General features: G+C 39.0%; 1 protein-coding gene and 1 pseudogene across 1 annotated transcript; one reads left to right on the top strand and one right to left on the bottom strand.

Moving 5' to 3' along the window:
* LOC101359306 (quinone oxidoreductase pseudogene) overlaps nucleotides 1-23067 on the bottom strand; it is a 28717-nt pseudogene extending 5650 nt beyond the window's left edge.
* LOC101351437 (CDGSH iron-sulfur domain-containing protein 2-like) lies at nucleotides 23039-23563 on the top strand. Its single transcript, XM_004384575.1, has 2 exons — nucleotides 23039-23175; nucleotides 23257-23563. Exons 1-2 carry the CDS (start codon nucleotides 23066-23068, stop codon nucleotides 23561-23563), a joined length of 417 nt encoding a protein of 138 aa, XP_004384632.1. The 5' UTR covers nucleotides 23039-23065.
* The last annotated feature ends 1199 nt before the right edge of the window (nucleotides 23564-24762 follow it).

The following is a 24762-nucleotide window of genomic DNA, read 5'->3' as shown; positions in this document are numbered from 1 at the left end:
CAAAGGTTTGATGGGAAGCCTAGGGGGCAGTGAGTTGAAGATAATGGTGATGGAATAATTTGGAAAAGGATAGTGAGAATAGTAGCATGACTGGAAGAATGTAATCAATGTCACTGAATTGTACATGTAGAAACTTCTGAAATGGTGTAACTTTGGCTATGTATATTTCCACCAAAAAAAAGGTCCTCCAAGGTCGAGAAGGGAGAGTATTGACATGTCATGGGGTTGTTAACCAATGTCATAAAACAATATGTGTACTGACTGTTTAATGAGAAACTATTTGTTCTATACACCTTCATCTAAAGTACAATAAAAAATTTTTTTTAAAAAGCCTCTGTTTTTTCCCTAGTTTGGATTTAACTTCCTTCTCTTTTCAGCTAAGACACTCTAGTGCATTATTTCAAGTCACTATCGCATATCATTGCTGATGTCAGATAGATCTTGGCTGAAAGCAGAGAATACCAGAAGGATGTTTACCTGTGTTTTATTGACTATGCAAAGACATTCGACTGTGTGGGTCATAACGAATTATGGACAACATTGCAAAGAATGGGAATTCCAGAACACTTAATTGTACTCATGTGGAACCTGTACATAGACCAAGAGGCAGTCATTTGAACAGAACAAGAGGGTACTGCATGGTTTAAAATCAGGGAAGGGGTGTGTCAGGGTTGTATCCTTTCACCATACTTACATTCAATCTGTATGCTGAACGAATAATCATAGAAGCTGACTATATGAAAAAGAATGTGGCATCAGGACTGAAGGAAGACTCATTAACAACCTGCAATATGCAGATGACACAATCTTGCTTGCTGAAAGTGAAGAGAACTTGAAGAACTTACTGATGAAGATCAAATACTACAGCCTTCAGTATGGATTACACTTCAACATAAAGAAAACAAAAATCCTCACAACTGGACCAATATGCAACATCACGAGAAACGGTGAAAATGTTGACGTTGTCAAGGATTTCATTTTACTTGAATCCATAGTCAACACCCACGGAAATAGCAGTCAGGAAATCAAATGACGCGGAGGAAGGAGCCAACATGGCGCTATAGACAGAAGCACTACACCGTCCCTCCACAGCAAAGACCCAAAAAACTAAGTAAAACAGAGACAACCATCAATCCAGGAACCTAAAGTGTCAAATGAAGGGATAAAGAACTCAACCAAGCACTGCGTGGAATAAGAAACTGACAGAGAACAGAGCAAGGAGAGAGATGGAGGGGAGGTCCCCTATCAGCTAACATGGCACGAATTCACCATCTTGGACCCCTAGCCATCAAGAAAGGCAGACAGGGAGTATGGGAAAGCAGCTTCACAGAGCTCCCAGCAGGAGGCAGAGCACCGGAAATCAGCAATACATGCTTTCCCACTCCCCACCCTTCTTCCCCCTGCTCCGCCTCCACTGCTTTCCAGCCAGCAGAGGTTGCTCTGCTAGGGAGGCACTGGCTCCTTGCCGCTTGGATTGGCCCCGCCCCCACAGGGCAGCTCCTTCAATGCCATTTTTCTGTTGTTGTTGCTTTATTTAGCTTCTTTTTGTTTCTTTTCTCTCTCTCATTGAGAACCCAGATGTAAATCCATACTAGGGTCACCTGATATTCGACAAGGGCCCAAAGTCCATCAAATGGGGAAAAGAAAGCCTTTTTAACGAACAGTGCTGGCAAAAAAATGAAACAGGACCCATACCTCACACCATACACAAAAACTAATTCAAAATGGACAAAGACCTATCTATAAAGCCAAAAACTATAAAAATTCATAGAAGAAAAAATAGCATCAACGCTAGAGGCCCTAATACATGGCATTAACAGGATACAGACCATAACCAACAACACACAAACTCCAGAAGATAAACCAGATAACTGAGATCTTGTAAAAATTAAACACTTATGTTCATCAAGACTTCACCAAAAGAATAAAAAGAAAACCTACAAACTGGAAAAAAAATTTTGGACATTACAAATCAGACAAAGGTCTAATCTCTAAAATCTACAGGAAAATCCAGCACCTCTACAACAAAAAGACAAACAATCCAATTTGAAAATGGGTAAAGAATATGAATAGGCACTTCACCAAAGAAGACATTCAAGCGGCTAACAGACACATGAGGAAATGTTCTCGATCACTAGCCATTAGAGAAATGAAAATCAAAACCACAATGAGATACCATCTCACCCTGGCATTACTGGCACAAATCAAAAAAACAGAAAATAACAAATGTTGGAGAGGCTGCGGGGAACTTGGAACTCTTATGCACTGCTAGCGGGAATGCAAAATGGTACAACCATTTTGCACAGCGATACAGTGCTTCCTTAGAAAGCTAGAAATAGAAATACCATACGATCCAGCAATTCCACTCCTAGGAATATATCCTAGAGAAATAAGAGCCATCACCTGAATAAACATATGCACACCCATGTTCATTACAGCATTGTTCACAACAGCAAAAAAGATGGAAACAACCTAGATGTCCATCAGCAGATGAATGGATAACAAACTATGGTACATACACACAATGGAATACTATGCAATGATAAAGAACAATAATGATGAATCTGCAAAGCATCTCACAACATGGATGAATCTGGAGGGCATTATGCTGAGTAAAATAAGTCAATCACAAAAGGACAAATACTGTATGAGACCACTTCTATGAAAACTCATGAAAATGTTTACACACAAAGAAAACAATCTTTGATGGTTACGAGGGAGGGGAGGGATGGGGATGGAAAATCACTAAATAGACAATAAATAAGTGGTAACTTTGGTGAAGGGTAAAACAGTACACAATACTGGGAAAGCCAGCACAACTTGTCCAAGGCAAGGTCATGGAAGTTTCACGGACACATTCAAACTCCCTGAGGGACTGAATAACTGGGCTGAGGGTTGTGGGGACCATGGTCTCAGGGAACATCTAGCTCAACTGGCATAACATAGTTTATAAAGAAAGTGTGCTACATTCTACTTTGGTGAGTAGTATCTGGGGTCTTAAAAGCTTGTGAGCAGCCATCTAAGATACTCCACTGGTCCCACCCCGTCCGGAGCAAGGGAGAATGAAGAAAACCAAAGACACAAAGGAAAGATTAGTCCAAAGGACTAACGGACCACAACTACCACAGCCTCCACCAGACTGTGTCCAGCACAACTAGATGGTTCCTGGCTACCACCACCAATTGCTCTGACAGGGATCGCAACAGAGGATCCCGGACAGAGCTGGAGAAAAATGTAGAACAAAATTCTCGCTCACAAAAAAAGACCAGACTTACTGGCCTGACAGAGACTGGAGAAACCTTGAGAGTATGGCCCCTGGACACCCTTTTAGCTCAGTAATGAAGTCACTTCTGAGGTGCATACTTCAGCCAAAGATTAGACAGGCCCATAAAATAAAACAAGACTAAATGGGCACACCAGCCCAGAGGCAAGGATGAGAAAGCAGGAGGGGGTAGGAAACTGGTAGGGGACCCAAGATGGAGAAGGGAGAATGCTGATATGTCATGGGGTTGGCAACCAATGTCACAAAACAATACGTGTACTAACTGTTTAATGAGAAGCTAGTTTGTCCTGTAAACCTTCATCTAAAGTACTATAAAAAATTTAAAATAAAGTAATTCACATAAAAAAAAAGAAATGAAGTGACACATCTTCTAAAAATTAAACTTTTACGCTCATCAAAAAACTTCACCAAAAGGGTAAAAAGAGAACCTACAGACTGGAAAAAAAATTTTGGCTATGACAAATCCAACAAAGTTCTAATCTCTAAAATCTACAGGAAAATCCAACACCTCTACAACAAAAAAGACAAATAATCCAATTAAAAAATGGGCAAAGGATATGAACAGGCACTTAACCAAAGAAGACTTTCAGGCAGCTAACAGACATGTGAGGAAATGCTTGAGATCACTAGCTGTTAGAGAAATACAAATCAAAACCACAATGAGATAACATCTCACCTCAACATTACTGGCACAAATCAAAAAAACAGAAAATAAATGTTGGAGACGCTGTGGGGAACTTGGAACTCTTATGCACTGCTGGTGGGAATGCAAAATTGTACAACGATTTTGGAAAATGATATGGCATTTCCTTAAAAAGCTAGAAATAGAAATACCATAAGATTCAGCAATCCCACTCATAGGAATATATCCTAGAGAAATAAGAGCCATCACACAAATAGACATATCACACCCATGTTCACTGCAGCATTATTCACAATAGCAAAAAGATGGAAACAACCTAAGTGCCCATCATCAGATGAATGGATAATCAAACTGTAGTACATACACACAATGGAATACTACACAACAATAAAGAATAATGATGAGTCTGTGAAACCTCTCACAACATGGATGAATCTGGAGGGCATTATGCCAAGTGTAATAAGTCAATCACAAAAGGACAAATACTGTATGAGACCACTATTATAAAAACACACAGAAAGAAATAATCTTTGATGGTTACTAAGGAGGGGAGGGGCCGGAGGGAAACTTTGGCGAAGGGTAAGACAGTGGTAACTTTGGTAAAGGGTAAGACAGTATACAATTCTAGGGGAAGTTGGCATAACTTGACCAAGGCAAAGTCATGGAAGCTTCACAGAGACATCCAAACTCCCTGAGGGACCGAATTACTGGACTGAGGGCTGGGACCATAGTCTCGGGGGACATCTAGCTCAACTGGCATAACAGTTTATAAAGAAAATGTTCTACATTCTACTTTGGTGAGTAGTATCTGCGGTCTTAAAAGCTTGTGAGCAGCCATCTAAGATACTCCACTGGTCCCACCCCGTCTGGAGCAAGGGAGAATGAAGAAAACCAAAGATGCAAGGGAAGGATTAATCCAAAGGACTAATGAGCCACAACTACCACAGCCTTCACCAGACTGAGTCCAGCACAACTAGATGCTGCCCGGCTACCGTCACTGACTTCTCTGACAGTGATCACAGTAGAGGATCCCGGACAGAGCTGGAGAAAAATGTAGAGCAAAATTCTAACTCAAAAAAGACCAGACTTACCGGTCTGACAGAGACTGGAGAAACCCCGAGAGTATGGCCCCCGGACACCCTTTTAGCTCAGTAATGAAGTCACTTCTGAGATTCACCTTTTAGCCAAAGATTAGACAGGTCCACAGGATAAAACGAGACTAAATGTGCACACCAGCCCAGGGGCAAGGATGAGAAGGCAGGAGGGAAGAGGAAAGCTGGTAATGGGGAACCCAAGTTCAAGAAGGGGAGAGTGTTGAAATATTATGGTGTTGGCAACCAATGTCACAAAATAATATGTACATTAATTGTTTAATGAGAAACTAATTTTCTCTGCAAACCATTTAAAGTACAATAAAAAAAAAAAAGAAATTCTAATGATGCATTGCATTGGGCAAATCTGCTGCAAAAGATCTCTTTATAGTGTTAAAAAACAAAGATGTCACTTTGAGGACTAAGGTGCTGCTGACCCAAGCTGTGGTAATCTCAATTGCCTCGTATGCATGCAAAAGCTGGACAATAAGTAAGGAAGACTGAAGAAAAATTGGTGAAGAACATTGAATATACCAAGGACTGCCAGAAGAACGGATAAATCTGTCTTGGAAGGCAGCCAGCCAGAATGCTACTTGGAAACGAAAACGGAGAGACTTTGTCTCATGTACTTTGGACATGTTATCATGAGGGAGTAGTCCCTGGAGAAGGACATCATGCTTGGTAAGGTAGAGGGTCAGCGAAAAAAAGGAAGACCTTCAACGAGATAGATTGACACAGTGGCTGCAACAATGGGCTCAAATATAGCAGAATGTGCGGATGGTGCAATATTGCATTCCTTGTATGATCCTGCTATCTGCCTTTTCTAGTTCTACAATACACATAGGCTGCTGGCAATACCGAAGACAAATCATTCAAGCCCAAACAAACCAAAGCAGTTGGCGGTGGAGTCGATCCCGACTCATGGCGTCCCCGTATGTGCAGAGTAGAACTACTCCATAGAGTTTTCAAGACAGTGACAGTTTCTCAGAAGCAAATCACCAGGCCTGTCTTCTGGGCGCCTCTGGAGGGGTTCAAATCACCAACCTTTCAGTTAGTTGTCGTGTTAGTTGCTGTCAAGTTGCCTAACCAATCGCACCACTCAGGGACTCACTTTCAATCCCTCACCTAGCAAATTCCTAGTCTCCAAATTCACCTGGGCTCCTAGCACTTCTTAGCAAAACATTTGTATATTTTCTGTGGTCAATTCTCTCTTCCACTCACGTTAGCAGCTATTGTAATTTTTTGCCACCCATTTCGAGCTCTGTGCCCTGACTGAATTTGTATTTCATATAAAATACTGAAGCACTTTTTGTGAACAAATTCCCCCATTCTCAACTCCATCTACAAATTTACTTATGTCTCTGTTTCCTCCCCTATTCCTTCGAGTTTCAAGTGGAGATTATCTTCCTTCTGCCTGGAACTATTCTGTTCACCTGTGTTCTGGGTCTGTACATATGTGTTACCTAGGGGGATCTGGTTAAAACACAGATTCTAATTCAGTAGGTCTGGGATGAAGCCTGAGAGTCTGCATTTCTAATAACCTCCAGGTGATGCTAATGCTCCTAGTTCACAAACCACATTTTCAGTAGCAAGACTATATAGTTTGATATCTTCTCATCTCCTTTTGCTCTATCAATTATTCTTTCTCCTTGCTGTATTTTCAAATTATCTATTTTTTTAGCATAGAAAATGCTCAATTATTTCTTAGCTTAGAAAAGTCTCTTTCCAAAATATTTTCTTAAAGTATCACCTTGTCTCATCCATTACCTTTTGTATTAGTTATCTATTGCTACAAAACAAATTACACCAAAGCTTAGCAGCTGAAAATAAGTTTCTGTCCATTAAGAATCTGGGCATGGCCCCAGTGCAAGGACTAGAAGGCCGGAGGGTACAGGAAAGCTGGTAACAGGGAACCCACGGTTGAGAAGGGAGAGTGTTGACATGTCGTGGGGTTGTTAACCAATCTCATAAAACAATATGTGTACTAACTGTTTAATGAGAAGCTAGTTTGTTCTGTAAACCTTCATCTAAAGTATAATAAAAAAAGAGAGAGAGGGAAAAAAAAGAATTTGGGCATGGCTAGTTCCTCTGGCTCAGGATCTCTCACAAGGTTGCACTCGAGATGTCAGCTGAGGTCACAGTCACCTCAGAGTTTGACAGGGAGAGAGTATCCATTTTCAAACTCATTCAACTGGTTTGTTGGCAGGATTCAGTTCTTTGCGGGTTGTTGGACTGAAGGCCTCCATTTTAATATTGGCTGTTGGCTAGAAGCCTCTCTCAGTTCTTTGCCATGTGAGCCTCTCTATAGGGCAGCTCACAACACGGCAGCAGGCTTCCATTAGAGTGAGCAGAGAGTGTAAGAAAAGCTGAGCAAGACAGAAGCCAGTCTTTCTGTAATCTAATCTTGGAAGTGACATTTACATTATTCTTGCTGTTTTCTGTTCATTAGAAGCAAGTTACTAAATCCAGCCCACAGTCAAGGGGAGGGAATTACACAAAGCATGTATATCACATGGCAAGGATCATTGGGAACCATCTTAGAAGCTTCCTACCGTATCTTCATACCTTCCTACCATACATTCATTAATGTACAAATATTATAACTTCTCATTTCATTTATGGCAGCCTCTTGAAAAAATCTACACTTGATCTATCCATTCCATCAGCTTTTGTTCACTTCTCAGACCTTGAGATTTTGGTCCTTCCTTTCAGTGCTTATTAACGATGTCCTAATCATCAAATCCAAAAATCACTTCGTAGTATTCACCTTTTACCTGGCTTTTATAACATCATTCTCTCCTGATTTTATTCCTACTCTTGGACCAATCCTTCTTAATTCCGTTTCCTGGCTCTCCTTCATCTATGCTGATTTTAAATATAGATGTTTCTTAAGTTCCTGTACTTCATCTTCTTCTCACTCTGACACAAGGTGAATATTCCATTATTCACTCACAGCTTCTATTATCACATACACGTGACAATACTAAAGAATTTTCTTTGGAACTCCAGACTGTATTTCTGACTTCTGGCTCTCCCATAGAAATCTCAAAAGTGAACTCATCTTTACCCCCAAATATATTTTTCCTCTTGTTTTTCATATCCGGGTTAACCACATCATCTACCGAACTGTCCGCATTGGAAATCCAGAATTCCTCTTAGACTCTTGCCTCCCTTTTACCTTCCTCATCCAATGAGACCTTAAGTCTTGTCACTTTCATATCTTTAACATCTTTTGTATTCTAGGCATTCTTCTGCATGACCTACCACCTTTGACTCTGTAATTGCTCCTCTATACTATAAACCTGTCTAAGATTAAGAATGTTTGCTCTGTTAAAATAAAAGCAAAGAGATTTATCGAGGGTAATACAATTCATGAATTGGGGAAACACAGGGCAGAGAGGACTCTACTAAGAGTCCCTAAGCATAAAGGGAGAGATGTGCTTTTATAGTAAAGATGGGGAAAGGTAGTGAGTAATGGTCACAAGGTGGGTAAGTCATCAGCAACTACCTTCTTCCTGGAATATCTTGAGTAGATTAATTCTCCTACAATCACATTTCTAACCCCTACCCTTATTTACTAAGAGCTGCTAAACCATCTCTGACATCCACCCTTATTTACTTAAGAGTGGCTTGGGGCAAGAGCCAGGCCTGTTTAACAAGATGATTAATAGGGGACCAGGGTCTTCCTGCTCAATCAGCCAGAGGCCCAAGACCATATACATATGCATGTGAAGAAGTCAAGGTTGCATTCTCAGGAATGCAGGAGCAGGAGCTTGTAACAAAATGAAGTTTTGATTCAGACCTCATGTCAGCCATTTTATTAGGCCAAGAGCCTTAGTTTTAGAGGTTTGCTAGCACAAACTCCATGAGAACAGGGGATGTGCCTTGGTGACATCTATTAACTTTAGCACCAGTACAGGTAGTAGGGTATCTGCTAAATATTTCTGGTCTGGCTGAAACTAAAATTTAAATAGAATTGTGTTATTCTTGCACTTAAAGGTTTTTAGTGACTTCCAGTTACTTATCTAAACTCCCTAGTATCATGTAAAAGTCCATTACTCAAAAATGTAGATTTGTTTGTCCATATAATGTATGAACCTGGATGGCAAAATTTTTTGCATTCTTCAATCTGCTTTTACATATTTTCTGTTTCTCCCTTCATTTTTCAGCTACACATAAGAAGCTACTACTTCTTATGCTATCATCATGCTTGCCACCATTAGCATTGTCTTTCTTTCTAACCCATCTTGTTACTTCTCTGCTGACATAGGCAGGGAAAACAGAAATTGACTGAAAATCTGAAGGTCTGTCTTCTGGGTAAAGTTTATGAGCATTAATGTACAAATACTATAACTTCTCATTTGGTTTATTGCAGCTTTCTCCCCTTCTTTACTATTTCTTAGTTGTATGACAGAGGGCTGAGGTTGCCAGAGAAATATCTTTTACACAAGTGATGTGTAATTACAACTAGCAATTAAAAAATAAAACAAATATATGGCAGCAGCTCCACATATGATATTTTCCATATAGGAGAACTGGCCTATTTGCAAATGAATAAACCAGTACTTAACTCTGAACAAATTATAAAATACTTCTCTCATTCACTCCATTTTCTTGCACTTCATCCCCAGCTCTTTCTTTTCCCCATCTACCTTTTTATCATTGCAATCTCAAGCATAGAATGCTGATGTAGGTCAGTGGATATAACCATAAAAGAGAAGTCTAGAAGAATCGTAACGGTTTTCATTTCCTATTTAACAATTTTTAGTGGAGACATCATGTGAAATCAGCCTATCCACTGTCACACGGACAGATTGTCCCTCCTACTCCCATATAGGTTAACTGAGGTGGGAATATTATTTAAGTAAATATGCCACTGACGCTTTTTAAAAAGGGCCAGTCCCAAGCTTTTTTTTTTTTTAATTGTGCTCTAAGTGAAAGTTTACAGTTCAAGTTAGTCTCTCATACAAAAATTTATACACACATTGTTACATGACCCTAGTTGCTCTCCCCATAATGTGACAGCACACTCCTCCTTTCCACTCCAGATTTCCCGCGTCCATTCAACCAGCTCCTGTCCCTTTCTGCCTTCTCATCTTGCCTCTGGACAGGAACTGCCCATTTAGTCTCATGTATCTACTTGAGCTAAGAAGCCCACTCTCCACAAGTATCATTTTATGTCTTACAGTCCAGTCTAATCTTTGTCTGAAAAATTGGCTTCAGGAATGGTTTTAGTTTTGGGCTAACAGAGAGTCCAGGGGCCATGTCTTCCAGGGTCCTGCCAGTCTCATTCAGACCATTAAGTCTGGTCTTTTTACTAGAATTTTAATTCTGCACCCCATTTTTGTCCTGCTCCATCAGGGACTCTGTTGTATTCTTTGTCAGGGCTGTAATTGGTGGTAGCCAGGCACCATTTAGTTCTTCTGGTCTCAGGCTGATGAAGTCTCTGGTTTATGTGGCACTTTCTGTCTCTTCGGCTAATATTTTCCTTGTGTCTTTGGTGTTCTTCGTTCTCCTTTGCTCCAGGTGGGTTGGAACCAACTGATGCATCTTAGATGGCCGCTTGCTAGCTTTTAATATCCCAGATGCCACTCACCAAAGTGGGATACAGAACATTTTCTTAATAAACTTTGTTATGCCAGTTGACCTAGATGTCCCCTGAAAGCATGGTTCCCAGACCCCTGCCCCTGCTATTCTGTCCCTCGAAGTGTTTGGTTGTATTCAGGAAACTTCTTAGCTTCTGGTTTAGTCCAGTTGTGCTGACTTCCCCTGTATGGTGCATTGTCCTTCCCTTCACCTAAGATAATTCTTGTCTACTGTCTAGTTAGTGAATACCCTTCTCCCCACCTCCCCACCCTTGTAACCCTCAAAGATGTTTTATTTCTTTAAACCTTGAGTTCTTATAATAGTGGTCTTATACAATATTTGTCCTTTTGCAACTAATTTCACTCAGCATAATGCCTTCCAGATTCATCCATGTTATGTTTCGCAGATTCATCACTGTTCTTTATCATTACGTAGTATTCCACTGTGTGAATATACCATAATATGTTTATCTATTCGTCTGTGGATAGACACCTAGCTTCTTTCCATCTTTTTTCTATTGTGAACAGTGCTGCAATGCACATGGGTGTGCATCTATCTATTCTTGTAATGGCTCTTATTTCTCTAGGATATATTCCAAGGAGTAGGATTGCTGGATCAAATGGTACTTCTATTTCTAGCTTTTTAAGGAACACCACATTGATTTCCAAAGTGGTTGTACCATTTTACATTCCATCCAGCAGTTTATGAGTGTTTCAGTCACTCCACAACCTCTCCAGAATTTATTATTGTGTGTTTTGTGGATGAATGCCAGCCTTATTGGGGTGAAATAGTATCTCATTGTAGTTTTGATTTGCATTTCTCTAATGGCTAAGGATCGTGAGAATTTCCTCATGTATTTGTTAGCTGCCTGAATGTCTTCTTTGGTGAAGTGTCTGTTCATATCCTTTGCTCATTTTTTAATTGAGTTATTTGTTTTTTTGTTGTTGAAGTTTTGCAGTATCTTGTAGATTTTAGAGATCAGACCCTGATCGGATTTGTCATAGCCAAAACTTTTTCCCCCAGTCTGTAGGTACTCTTTTTACTCTTTGGTTGAAGTCTTTTGATGAGCGTAAGTGGTTTTTAGGAGCTCCCAGTTACCTAGTTTCTCTTCTGGTGTTTGTGCATTGTTACTTATGGTTTGTATTCTGCTTATGCCATGTATTAGGGCTCCTAGCGTTGTCCCTATTTTTTCCTCCGTGATCTTTTTCATTTTCAATTTTATATTTAGGTCTTTGGTCCATTTTGAGTTAGTTTTTGTGCATGGTATGAGGTATGGGTCTTGTTTCAGTTTTTCCAGATGGATATCCAGTTGTGCCAGCACCATTTGTTAAAGAGACTGTCTTTTCCCGTTTAATGGACTTTGGGCCTTTGTCAAATATCAGCTGCTCATAGGTGGATGAGTTTATGTCTGGATTCTCAGTTCTGTTCCATTGGTCTATGTATCTGTTGTTGTACCAGTACCAGGCTGTTTTGACTACTGTGGCGGTATAATAGGTTCTAAAATCAGGTAGTTGAAGCCTCCCACTTTGTTCTTCTTCTTGAGTAATGCTTTACTTATCCGGGGCCTCTTCCCTTTCCATATGAAGTTGGTTATTTGTTTCTCCATCTCATAAAAAATGTTGCTGGAATTTGGATCAGGATTGCATTGTATCTGTAGATCACTTTAGGTAGAACTGACATTTTCACAATGTTGAGTGTTCCTATTCATGAGCAAGGTATGTTTTTCCACTTCTGCAGGTCTCTTTTGTTTCCTTGCAGTAGTGTCTTGTAGTTTTCTTTGTATAGTACTTTTACGTCTCTGATTAGATTTATTCCTAAGTATTTTATCTTCTTGGGGGCTATTGTAAATGGTATTGATTTGGTGATTTCCTCTTGGAGGTTCTCTTTGTTGGTGTAGAGGAATCCAACTGATTTTTGTATGTTTATCTTGTATCCTGACACTTTGCAGAAATCTTCTATTAGTTCCAGTAGTTTTCTTGTGGATTCTTTGGAGTTTTCTGTGTATAAGATCATATCATCTGCAAATAGAGATACTTTGACTTCTTCCCTACCAATTTGGATGCCCTTTATTTCTTTTTCTAGCCTAATTGCTCTAGGTAGGACCTCTAGCACAATGTTGAATAAGAGTGGTGATAAAAGGCATCCTTGTCTGGTTCCCATTCTCAAGGGGAATGCTTTCAAAGTCTCTCCATTTAGGATGATGTTGGCTTTTGGCTTTGTATAAATGCCCTTAATTATTTTGAGGAATTTCCCTTCTATTCCTACTTTGTTGAGAGTTTTTATCATGAATGGGTGTTGGACTTTGTCTAATGAGTTTTCTGCATCGATTTTTTAAGATCATGTGGTTCTTGTCTTTTGTTTTATTAATGTGATGGATCACATTGATTGTTTTTCTAATATTGAACCATCCCTGCATACCTGGTATAAATCCCACTTGATCATGGTGAATTATTTTTTTGATATGTTGCTGAATTCTATTGGCTAGAATTTTGTTGAGGATTTTTGCATCAATGTTCATGGGGGTAGTGGTCTGTAATTTTCTTTTTTTTGTGGTGTCTTTACCTGGTTTTGGTATCAGGGTTATGCTGGCTTCATAGACCAAGTTTGGGAGTATTCCATCCTTTTCTATGCTCTGAAATACCTTTAGTAGTAGTGGTGTTAACTCTTCTCTGAAACTTTGGTAGAATTCTCCAGTGAAGCCATCCTGGCCAGGGCTTTTTTTGTTGGGAGTTTTTTAATTACCTTTTCAATCTCTTCTTTTGTTGTGGGTTTATTTAGTTGTTCTACCTCTGTTTGTGTTAGTTTAGGTAGGTAGTGTGTTTCTAGAAATTTGTCCATTTCCTCTAGGTTTTCAAATTTGTTAGAGTACAATTTTTCATAGTATTCTGTTATGATTCTTTTAATTTCAGTTGGGTCTCTTGTGATATCACCCATCTCATTTCTTATATGGGTTATTTGGTTCCTCTCCTGTTTTTCTTTTGTCAGTTTGACCAATGGTTTATCAATTTTGTTGATCTTTTCAAAGAACCAGCTTTTGGTCTCGTTAACTCCTTCAATTATTTTTCTATTTTCTATTTCATTTAATTCTGCTCTAATTCTTATTATTTCCTTTCTTCTGGCACCCAAGGGCTTCTTTTCCTGCTCTCTTTCTACTTGTTTGAATTATAGGGTTAATGTTTTGATTTTGGCCCTTTCCTCTTTTTGGATGTGTGCATTTATTGCTATAAACTGACCTCTGAGCACTGTTTTTGCTGTGTCCCAAAGGTTCTAGTAGGATGTGTTTTCATTCTCATTTGAATCTGAATTTCTTTATTCCATCCTTGATTTCTTCTATAACCCAGTAGTTTTTGAGCAAAGTGTTGTACAGTTTCCATGTGTTTGATTTTTTTTCCTTGCTTTTTCTGTTATCGATTTCTCCTTTTATGGCTTTATGGTCAGAAAAGATGCTTTGTAATAATTCAGTGCTTTGGATTCTGTTAAGGCTTACTTTATGGCCTAATATGTGGTCTATTCTGCAGAATGTTTCACGTGAGTTGGAAAAGAAAGTATACTTGGCTGCTGTTGGGTGGAGTGTTTGGTATATGACTATGAGATCAAGTTGGTTGATTATGGCATTTAAATCTTCCGTGTCTTTACTGACCTAATTTCTGGATGTTCTGTCCTTCACCGAAAGTGGTGTGCTGAAGTCTCCCACTATTATTGTGGAGCTGTCTTTGTCTCTTTTTGATGCTGTTAGAGTTTATATATTTAGGAGCCCTGTCATTGAGTGTGTAAGTATTTATTATAGTTATGTCCTACTGGTGTATCAACACTTTAATTGTTATATAGTGTCCTTCCTTATCCTTTGTGGTGGATTTTACTTTAAAGTCTATTTTGTCAGAGATTAATACTGCCACTCGTGCTCTTTTTTGAGTGTTCTTTGCTTGATATGTTTTTTTCCATCCTTTGAGTTTTAGTTTGTTTCTTTAGTTTAATGTGTATCTGTTGTAGGCAGCATATAAATGAATCTTATTTTTTTATCCATTCTGCCACTCTGTATCTCTTTATGAGCATTTATTCCATTTACATTCAGCATAATTATTGATAGGTATGAGTTTAGTGCTGTCATTTGGATGTTTGTGTGTGTGTGTGTGTGTGTGTGTGTGTGTGTGTGTTGTTGACAGGTTCTTTGTTCCACTGAATTTTCTGTGCTAATCGTTATTCTTTATATATTTTCTTTTCATCCTTTTCATTGTTGTTTATTTTGTATTTGCTGAGTCTTTACGTTTTTCTTGTTTTTTGTTTTGATGTGTAGAATTGTTGGTTTCTTTGTGGTTACCTTAATATTTAGCCCTATTTTTCTAAGTTTAAACCAATCTTTTATTTCTTTATATCGCCTTGACTTCCTCTCCATATGAAAGATCTATGACTACATTTTTTAGTCCCTCTTTTTTGTTTTAATATTGTCATGTTTTACATATTAACGTTTCTATTTCCCTATTTTCAGTGTTTTAGCTTTGATTTATTTGTGACTTCCCTATCTGGGTTGATATCTGGTTGTTCTGTCCTGTATTCTAGTCTTGGGTTGTTATCTGATGTTATTGATTTTCTATCTGGAGGACTCCCTTTAGTATTTCTTGTAATTTTGTTTGGTTTTTGCAAATTCCCTAAACTTCTGTTTATCTGGAAATGCCCTAATTTCACCATCATATTTGAGAGACAGTTTTGCTGGATATATAATTCTTGGCTGGCAATTTTTTCCTTCAAGCTTTATATATGTTATTTCACTGCCTTCTTGCCTGCATGGTTTCTGCTGAGTAGTCCGAGCTTATTCTTATTGACTCTCCTTTGTAGATGACTTTTTGTTTATCCTTAACCACTCTTAAAATTCTGTTTATCTTTGGTTTTGGCAAGTTTGATTATAATGTGTCTTGGTGACTTTCTTTTGGGATCTACCTTGTGTGGGGTTCGATGAGCTTCTCGGATAGTTATCTTCTCATCTGTCATGGTATCAAGGAAGTTTTCTGCCAGCAAATCTTCAACAATTCTCTCTGTATTTTCTGTTATCCGCCCCCCACCCCCACCCCTTCTGCTACTCCAGTCACTCATAGGTTATTCCTCTTGATAAAGTGCCACGTAATTCTTAGGGTTTCTTCATTTTTTTAAATTCTTTTATCTGATTTTTCCTCAAATAAGTTGGTGTCAAGCGCTTTATTTTCAATCTCACTAATTCTGACTTCTGTTGCCTCAATTCTGCTCCTATGACTTTCTATTGAGTTGTCTAATTCTGAAATTTTGTTATTAATCTTTCTGATTTCTGTTTGCTGTTTCTCTATAGGTTCTTGCAGCCTTTTAATCTTGTCATTATGCTCTTGCATAACCTTCTTGAGTTCCTCTACTGCTTTGTCTGTGTGTTGCTTGGCTTTTTCTGCATTTTGCCTGATCTCCTTCCTGATATCTTGAAGAGGCCTGTATATTGATCTTTTGAACTCTACCTCTGGTAATTCCAAGTTCTCTTCCCCCAGAAGATTTCTTGATTCTTTGTTTTGGGTCTTGCTGAAGCCATTGTGGTCTCCCTCTTTATGTGGTTTGATATTGACTGCTGTCTCCGAGCCATCAATTAGTTATTATATTCATTTATTTTATGTTTGCTTACTGTGTCCTAGCTTCCTGTTTTGTTTTGTTTTCATACGCCCAAATAGGTTGCTCGTGTGAGCTAGTTTGATTATTGGTGCCTTTGAAGCTCTCACATTCTGTCACCAGGTGGTTAGAGCTGTTACTATGTATGTGAGCCCAAGAGACAGTTTACTCTTCTTGTATGATTCAGCTCAAGTGTATGGGTCATTGGTCAACAAGTGTGTGGTGCAGGCTCTCACCTATAGTCCTAGAAGGGCAGGGGTGATTGGAGTAGGCACAGGTATCTGGCTGCAGTAGGAGGTCATGTGCTGAGCAAGGCTGGGGGCTCACGGCTGCCCCTGAATGTCTGAGAGGAAAGGGTGTCCCTGTTCCCTAAAGCATGTAGGTGAGTGGGTTTTGCAGCCAGACTATGGGCACCTAATGCTGTTGGCTGTAAGAACTGGGAGGCATCACTTATTCTTGGACCCATGTCACAGGTGGCTAGGTGGCATGGGTGGAGCCACCAGTCCTCAGGCCCCTGCTGTCGGTAGGTGAGGACCATGCTTAATGGGCAGAGCAGTGTCAAATGTCACAAACCAGCCACTCCACTATATGGGTGATATAGTGGAAATTAGGCTTCAGGTATATACCCTGTTGTACTGTGCTAACGAAGGCCTACACTGTTGAAATTGGCCCACACAGGTCTATGCAGATGTGAAAGGCATTCAAAGTCTGTGGACCCCTTATGCCTGTGCCTAGGCAAAGGAGCTGTGCCTGCCCTGAGTTCCCAGCTTAGGGGAGCTGGCAGACTATTTTTTTCATGTTTTTTCATTTGTTCCCTCTCCAAAGCCAGGAGAATGGCTTAGGGCATGCAAGGGACCTACTTCCAGCCCAGGGGATGCAGCATTCCCTGAAGCTGGCCTGGAGCCAGGGCAGAGCAGGGAGGGGGCAGGTAAATCGGAGAGAGGTTCTTCCCAAAGGGAGTGTTTTTTGATCCATGCAGTAGGTTAGACGCATGAACTTATCTTTTGCTGATCAAGCACCATTTCTTGCTGATTCTGGAGGTTTGAGCTGACTGCACCACTGCTCTGTCTCTCCCGATGTGGAAAACACATCCCGAGTGCCACTGTTTGCCTCACTGTGCACGCCAGTGGATGCAGCCTGCAGGGTGCTGGTTCCTGCTGGGTCAGGTCTGGCAACTCCTTGCTGCTTCTGAATCGTCTCTCCCTCCCCTGCCACTCAGTCTGATTCCTTAACTTTGCCTTTGATGTTCAGGACTCCTAGATTGTCATATATAATCAATTCACTTGTTTTTTCTGGTCTTTGTTGTAAGAGAGACCAAAGGAAGCGTCTGACTACTCTGCCATCTTCCCAAGCTATCTGACCTTTTACCCAAAACAACAAAAACTACATCCACTGGACAACCCTATCCACAAGTGAGCTGATTAGCCCTGCCAAAATAGGACAAATATTTAGTCATTTGGAAACATCTTAAATGACAACATTCTTAGAAGCTATCCATTAGCCTAAGCATATGTGAAGATACAGACACATGAAAAAAGCAAATAAGCCAATATCAGTAATCCATTAAACTGTTGCCATCAAGTCAATTCTGTCTCATAACAGCCCTATAGGCCAGAACAGAACTGCCTCATGGGGTTGAGTAATCTATTGAAAGTTCCCAATTAGAATTAGCTTTGAGATCCTGGCATTGAGATGAGTTAAAGAAGGAGGAATGCAACAGAAGTAGTTTCCATTTGAGCTGAGGTTTATTATCCTACTCATCTGAAGTACAGCCAATAATCTCAATGATCCCAAGAACTGTGATAAATGCTTTTCCACATTTAGAAATAGCCAAATGGCAGAACTATTGCAAATGAGCCTATTCCTGCACTTAGTAACTTGATACAAATAGGGCTCTGCTGTTTTAATGCTGGTGGGTCATGTACCTTGAGTTGTTGCTTATTAGTAGGGATAGATTTACATCTATGCTCATGCTTTCTGGCTCAGTGCCTTTTGCAACCACCTGAGTGCTTTTAAGAGACAGAAGGATGACATTTGTATTTAGGGCACAAAATCAATATATCTCATTCATAGGAGTCTGACTTTAGGCTCTGTCAAATGCCAGGTTCAGAGAACTGTGCCTTCAAAGCTAAGGAAGGAACATCTATATAAGCTTTTATGTTCCAAAATAGAGGTTGCCACAGTACAGCTTTGCTGGATTCCACGGAAACCTTTTATTTATTTATGTATTTTTTTTGCTCTCCCTTAATTTCACCCTTTTAGCCCAAGCTACCTAAAGCATAACTCTCTTTTAGAACTCTGTTTTTTCTGTTTATCTCTAGTAGTTTTATTGTGGAGTCCTTATGTGGTACAAACGGTTAAGTGCTTGACTACTAGCCAAAAGGTTAGGGGTTTGAACCCACCCAGAGGCACCTCTGAAGACAGGCTTCCAAAAGGTCACAGTCTTGAAAACCCTATGGAGCAGTTCTACTCTGCACACATGGGGTCGCCATATGTTGGAATCGACTTGAAGTCAACTAACAAGTTTTTATTGCATCCTTTGGGTGACTTGGTTTCTGTTCTTGGCTGACCTCTGCTTCTGCTTTTACTTTATTTTACTAGGTCTTGTTGACTTGCTTGTGCCCTCCTCTGTATCCAGTTTCAACTTTTGCCCTGCTTTTGTTTTACTTCTTCCCTAATAGTCTGTAGAGCCTTTGATCCATCATACAACACAAGATATGGAGAGCTTCATTAGAACAGTGTAAGTTGCTTTATCATAGGGTCGCTATGAGTTGGGGTCGACTTGACAGCAATGGGTTTTGGTTTTTATGACCTCCAGTCTTCTAAAATGATTTTATTTGTAGAGTATTTAGTGGAAGTTGGCTGACAGTCTTGATTTATGATCTACAAGTAAAAATCTGTGACTGTGATGGGTAGAAAGTAACATTTCTTCCCTCAGTTCCCATTGTTCAGGTTTGTAAGATAAGTGCTGAGTGTTTATGGGAGAAAGTGCTTGGTTTGTTCAACTAACCTAAGATGAAAAACCCTTTTAAAAATAATTTGGAGTTATTATTGCACAAAATGAACACAGATTGATAGCCTTATTGATTAAAAGATGGAGATATAGGGAATAAAATTGCAATTTTTTCCCCTCAAGTAATGACACCATATATGAATTTAAGTGATTGCTATAATTTTCAGATTGAGCTTCAGCTAAGAACTTAAACTGTTCTTACCAACACTAAGGAGGCCTGCACCCCTGACAGGTTACCGTTTCTTAAATTTTAACTCCTTTATTACTGCCAACATCCAGAATATAGTGTTTTTCAACTCGGGATGAATTTATTTCATTTCATAGGCAATGAATTTGTTGTGAGGATTAAATAAGTTAAAACAGAGCCTGGCATATAATACAGTTGATGTCTGCTGTTAGAGCTTGTTAACATTATAATAATGGAACGATATCAAGATGGTGTTGGGTGGTATTTAGCCAGGAATATCTAAGTTCAGCCTTGGCACAGTCACTCCCCTCTGTGATAGTGCTCAGGGAGCTACATGCACAACAGAGACAAAGCAAGACAAAGTAATACTTCGTTGTTAGCTGGATCTTTGGCTCCCAAACCCTTATGTAAAACTCCAGAGCTCTGAACCATAAGAAGGGTAGAACTTTCTTATGCTGGAGGCTACTAAAACCAAGAGTCAAAGCAAGTCAAACAGCAAATCTATTCTCTTCTTCCTCCCTCAACCCACTGGCTTACATCCAGCTCTCAAAATGTGTCACTCCAGTGGTATGAAAATGACACCTGCCAGAGCTAGAAAACAAGGGAAAAATAACAAAAGATAAAAATTGTTCCCTGAGCACAGAAATGTCCACCCCAGGCCTTCTCATGCTAGGGCAAGACACTGAGTTTGATTGTGTCACCTGAGAAAAAAGAGACCAAAGGAGACAGAGAAAGGAAAGGTGGTTTAGGTTTCTACCAAGTCCTAAGCCTTAATTCCATAACCTCATGAGTGCAGAACTGAAAAGAAGAGAAAGACCTCTTTGCTCTTATTACTACCCCAGTCCTCGCAGGGCGTTTGATAAATGGCCATACATACCAAGCCACTAGTCATAGCCAATGCAATGTTTCTTGAAGTAAACCAAACCAACCCATAGAAACTCTTCCTGTGGAGTAAGTCAGAGGACAAAGGAAGAGAACAAAGAGGACTACTTTTGCCTATGGGCAACACTTATCTTCAAAATTGTGAAGATGATTGGCAATAACATATGTAATGTACATGGCATACACCAAAACAAACAAGCAAACAAACAAAAACGCTGACGTCAAGTCAATTCCAACTCGTAGCGACCCTACAGGACAGAGTAGAACTACCCTATAGAGTTTCCAAGGAGCACCTGGTGGACTTGAACTGCCAATCTTTTGGTTAGCAGCCATAGCTCTTAACCAGTACGCCACCAGGGTTTCCACACAGCATATAGTAGGCCCTCAAATTGTAGTTCTTCTTGTTTTTAAACAAAATCCTCTATGCTAGATACAGAAACGCATAAAACTGAATTAAAAAGCAAAAATTATATAGTGATTGATACAATAATTGCATCTCCCAGAACTGTTGCAAAAAAGATTGACTACTTGGGGCTTAAAAATTTAAGTGATTTTATATTCAGTCTTCTGTGTAATTAGTTCCTACAGGTGGCCAAATACAATACATGGGTACAGATTTAAGAAACTTAAAATGAGTACAGAGTTTGACAGATATGTTCCATCTAGATTTAAGTCACATTTAGAATTTGACTGGGAATTTAGCCAAAAGAGATTTGCTATAGTTTCATGACATAAAATTATGGCATGAATCATCATCTCTCTAGCCTATTCAAGTGGAGATTTTTCAAAGGATATTTTAAAGACAGGACATGATTTGTAATTTGATTTATATGTGTCTCTGGAATTTAACAATTCTTTAATCTCAAGTGGAATGGTGAAGCAGGCATACATTATCTGAAGGTACATGTTTGGGTTTATCAAATGAGAAGTGAAAGAATGCAAGAACATAATGATGTTTTCTATTTGAAAGTAGACAGAGGTAGTGGCTTGAGATTTTCCAGGCTTAACTATCATTTAGACAACATAAAAATAATATGCAAGTATCTTTGTGAGTAGACATTTTAAAATCAATTATCATGTTTTTTGACGTTATAAGACAACTACAGAATGTTGGAAGAGCTCATACACCATCTACTTCTGCAGCTATAAAACATTTAAATCCAATCTTAAAATTCCTGACTTTTGCTGTGGGGATGAAAATGAAGATTATAAAAGACTATTCCAGTAAGATTGTATCACGGTTACTAGGTATGTTTCATTTATACTGGAATTTTTGGTTGGCTAAATTTTCACAATAAGTTAATTGAATTTTTAAAGTTATCATAACCTTTGGGTATTAGCATCTGGCACTCAACTGAAGTTGATTGTATTATCCTTGTCTCAGTTCCCTAGTGCTGCTGTAACACAAATACCACAAGTGGGAGGCTTTAAAGAACAGAAATTTATTTTCTCACAGTTTTGGAGGCTAAAAATCCAAGCCTACTCAGGTACGATTCAATTAGCATAACAAAGAAAACCTTATTTGTAAACAGGATTATAACCACAGGTATAGGGGTTAGAATTAAAACACATGTTTTGGAAGGACACAATTTAATCCAAACAGCCCTTCATAGTTAGTTTTTTAAAAAATGAGTAGTAAGATAAAGCCCAATCTAACTCATATAATTTAAATAAGGTATATTTTTTAGACTGACTCGGCATAAACTTAAGCATCATCTAATATTGCAGCTGTAAAACATGTAGATAACTTCCCTGTGACTCAGTTTTCTTATCTGTAAAATGGCATAAAAACAGTACCTCCTTCAGTTCTCATGAGGATTAAATTAGAAAATTTGTTTATAGTGCTTAGAATGAAACTTGGCACATAGGAAGCATTCAAAGTAGAATATATGTTATCAGTAGCAGTAGGAACATATGAGAAAATAATGACTTAATGTGTAGATATATGAGAATAAATAAAGGGCTTATTAATTTAGAATCTGCCCAGTTAGAATTTGAAGAAAAATTTTTCACATTTCCTAATCAAGAAAACTAAAATTTCTGAAAAATACCCGATGTACAATTCATATTTTCTAAGCACTCAGGAATACATATTATAATCACCGCCATTAAGCATAGGAAACGATAAATAAATTTAAGATGTTGTACGTAATGCATCAAGTAGTGCTTGTTATCACCATGCATTTTATTGTTTTTAAATTTTTTCTTACTGAACTCAGAGGCTCCCTAGAAAGCCTTCCACTGGAGATTATTAATATGTTAAAATTCTATTAAAACACAGCTCATTAATACCCAGATTTGTATACATAGGTCAAGTCATTTCCTCGAAAATTTTATTTTTTCTAAAACAACATTTTATTATTTTTATCACTTTGCATAAGCTATGGGTCAAACAATGTTTCCCTGAAAGACAAATATTATTTGTTAGGCTAAAAAAGGCATTAATATTCTTCCCTAATACCAATATTTCCATATATTTGTGTTTAGTAAAGCAAGTTACTGGACCAATAAGCAATATCATGAGAAACATGAGAAACAGAGAAAATACTGAACATGTAAAGGATTTCATCTTACTTTCCTCCACATTCAACACTCATGGAAGCAGCAGTCAAGAAATCAAATGAACAGCGCCGCCCCCTCGCGCCCACTGCCGGGACCCACTCCGTGGCGCGCCGCCCGCCCGCCGGCCGCTTCCGTTCTCGGCGCAGGCGCGGCAGGTCTGCGGGTGAGTGGAGGGGGCTCCGGAGAGGAGCGAACGCCCATGGTGAGGATGGTGTTGGACAGCGTGGTCCGCAACGTGAAGGTGCAGCTTCCCGCGTATCTTAAGCGGCTTCCAGTCCCCGAGAGCATTACCAGGTTCGCCCGGCTCACAGTGACAACAGTTGCAGAATCTATGTGGAAGAAAGGAAACCCTGGTGGCGTGGTGGTTACGAGCTACGGCTGCTAACCAAAAGTTTCAGAATGGCTTCGGTTATTGCCTTTTCTTGGTGTCCTTGCACTACTTGGCTACCTTGCAGTTCGTCCATTCCTCCCGAAGGAAAAACAACAAAAGGATAGCTTGATTAATCTTAAAATACAAAAGGAAAATCCCAAAGTGGTAAATGAAATAAACATTGAAGATTTGTGTCTTACTAAAGCAGTTTATTGTAGGTGTTGGCGTTCTAAGATGTTCCCTGTTTGTGATTGGTCACATAATAAACACAATGAATTGACAGGAGACAATGTGGGCCCACTAATACTGAAGAAGAAAGAAGTATAATAGTCTATAATAATACAAGAGTAGTGAATAAGGAGTGAGTCAATTGTGTGCTGTAAAATCCTATAACAATATTTTCTCATTCTTTGTGTATAGAAAATCTTTGAAATGGTGGTCTTAATTATTACTACTGATTGAATAATTATTTCTGCCAATTTATTTTCTTGCCACACTACTGTTTATATTTGGTACTTTGTATAATAGTCGTTTATATAGAAATTGTGAAAGTCTCTCATTATGACTTCCAAGAATTAATGTATCTTCCAATAATAAAATCAACAGTTAGTTCTCAACACTTAATTGAGAAAATGTAAATTATTGGCAATGGGTCCAAAGCTGTTAGTTTCAATGTCAGTATTTTCAACAGAATGTATACTTAATTTTTTTTCCCCACAGTGTTAAATATTTTATTTTTCAGATCCCTTTTGTTTTGATCATTTGAAGTGATTTTCCCCTTTTGGCCTTTCACACTCCATTCTTCTTAGGATGAGAAAAATATTACCATCATTAATTACCTGAATTTTCACAGAGGTAAACTCTTACCTTTGTAGAAATTATTGTCTAATATGAATATCCCAATTTCAGGAAAGAAGTAAACTGGATGTAAAAAAATTCAACAAGGAACAGTTATTTACATTATAAAGGATTTGTTTAGCTTACAAAAAAAGCAATGATGCATTTTGTTAGGCAAATCTGGGCAAAATACCTCTTTTAAGTGTTAAAAAGCAAAGATGTCACTTTAAGGATTAAAGTGCACCTGACCCAACCCGTGGTGTTTTCAATTGCCTAATATGCATGTAAAAGCTGGACAGTGAATAACGAAGACCAAAGAAGAGTTGATTTATTTGAATTATGGTATTGGTGAAGAATACTGAATACACCATTGACTGCCAGAACGAACAAATCTGTCTTGGAAGAAGTACAGCCAGAATGCTCATTAGAAGCGGGGATGGCGAGACTTCATCTCACATACTTTGGACATGTTATCAGGAGGGACCAGTCCCTGGAGAAGGACATCATGCTTGGTAAAGTAGAGAGTCAGTGAAAAAGAGGGAGGAAGACCTTCAACGAGATGGATTAACACAGTGGCTACAACAAATGAGCTCAAGCATAACGATTGTGAGGATGGCACAGGACCTGGCAGTGTTTTGTTCTGCTGTAGGGTTGCTATGAGTCAGAACCAACTCGATGGCACCTAACAA

Source organism: Trichechus manatus, unplaced genomic scaffold (genome assembly GCF_000243295.1).
Source record: "Trichechus manatus latirostris isolate Lorelei unplaced genomic scaffold, TriManLat1.0 scaffold00123, whole genome shotgun sequence".
Taxonomy (NCBI): Eukaryota; Metazoa; Chordata; class Mammalia; order Sirenia; family Trichechidae; genus Trichechus; species Trichechus manatus.
This window is presented reverse-complemented; position numbering and strand designations above follow the sequence as displayed.

Excerpts from the sequence above, each read along its gene's own strand:
- LOC101351437 (XM_004384575.1), top strand. The coding sequence starts at position 23,066 with ATGGTGAGGATGGTGTTGGACAGCGTGGTCCGCAACGTGAAGGTGCAG. Across the intron at positions 23,176-23,256 it reads ACCAGGTTCGCCCGGCTCAC|AGTTTCAGAATGGCTTCGGT; the intron begins AGTGACAACAGT and ends CTGCTAACCAAA.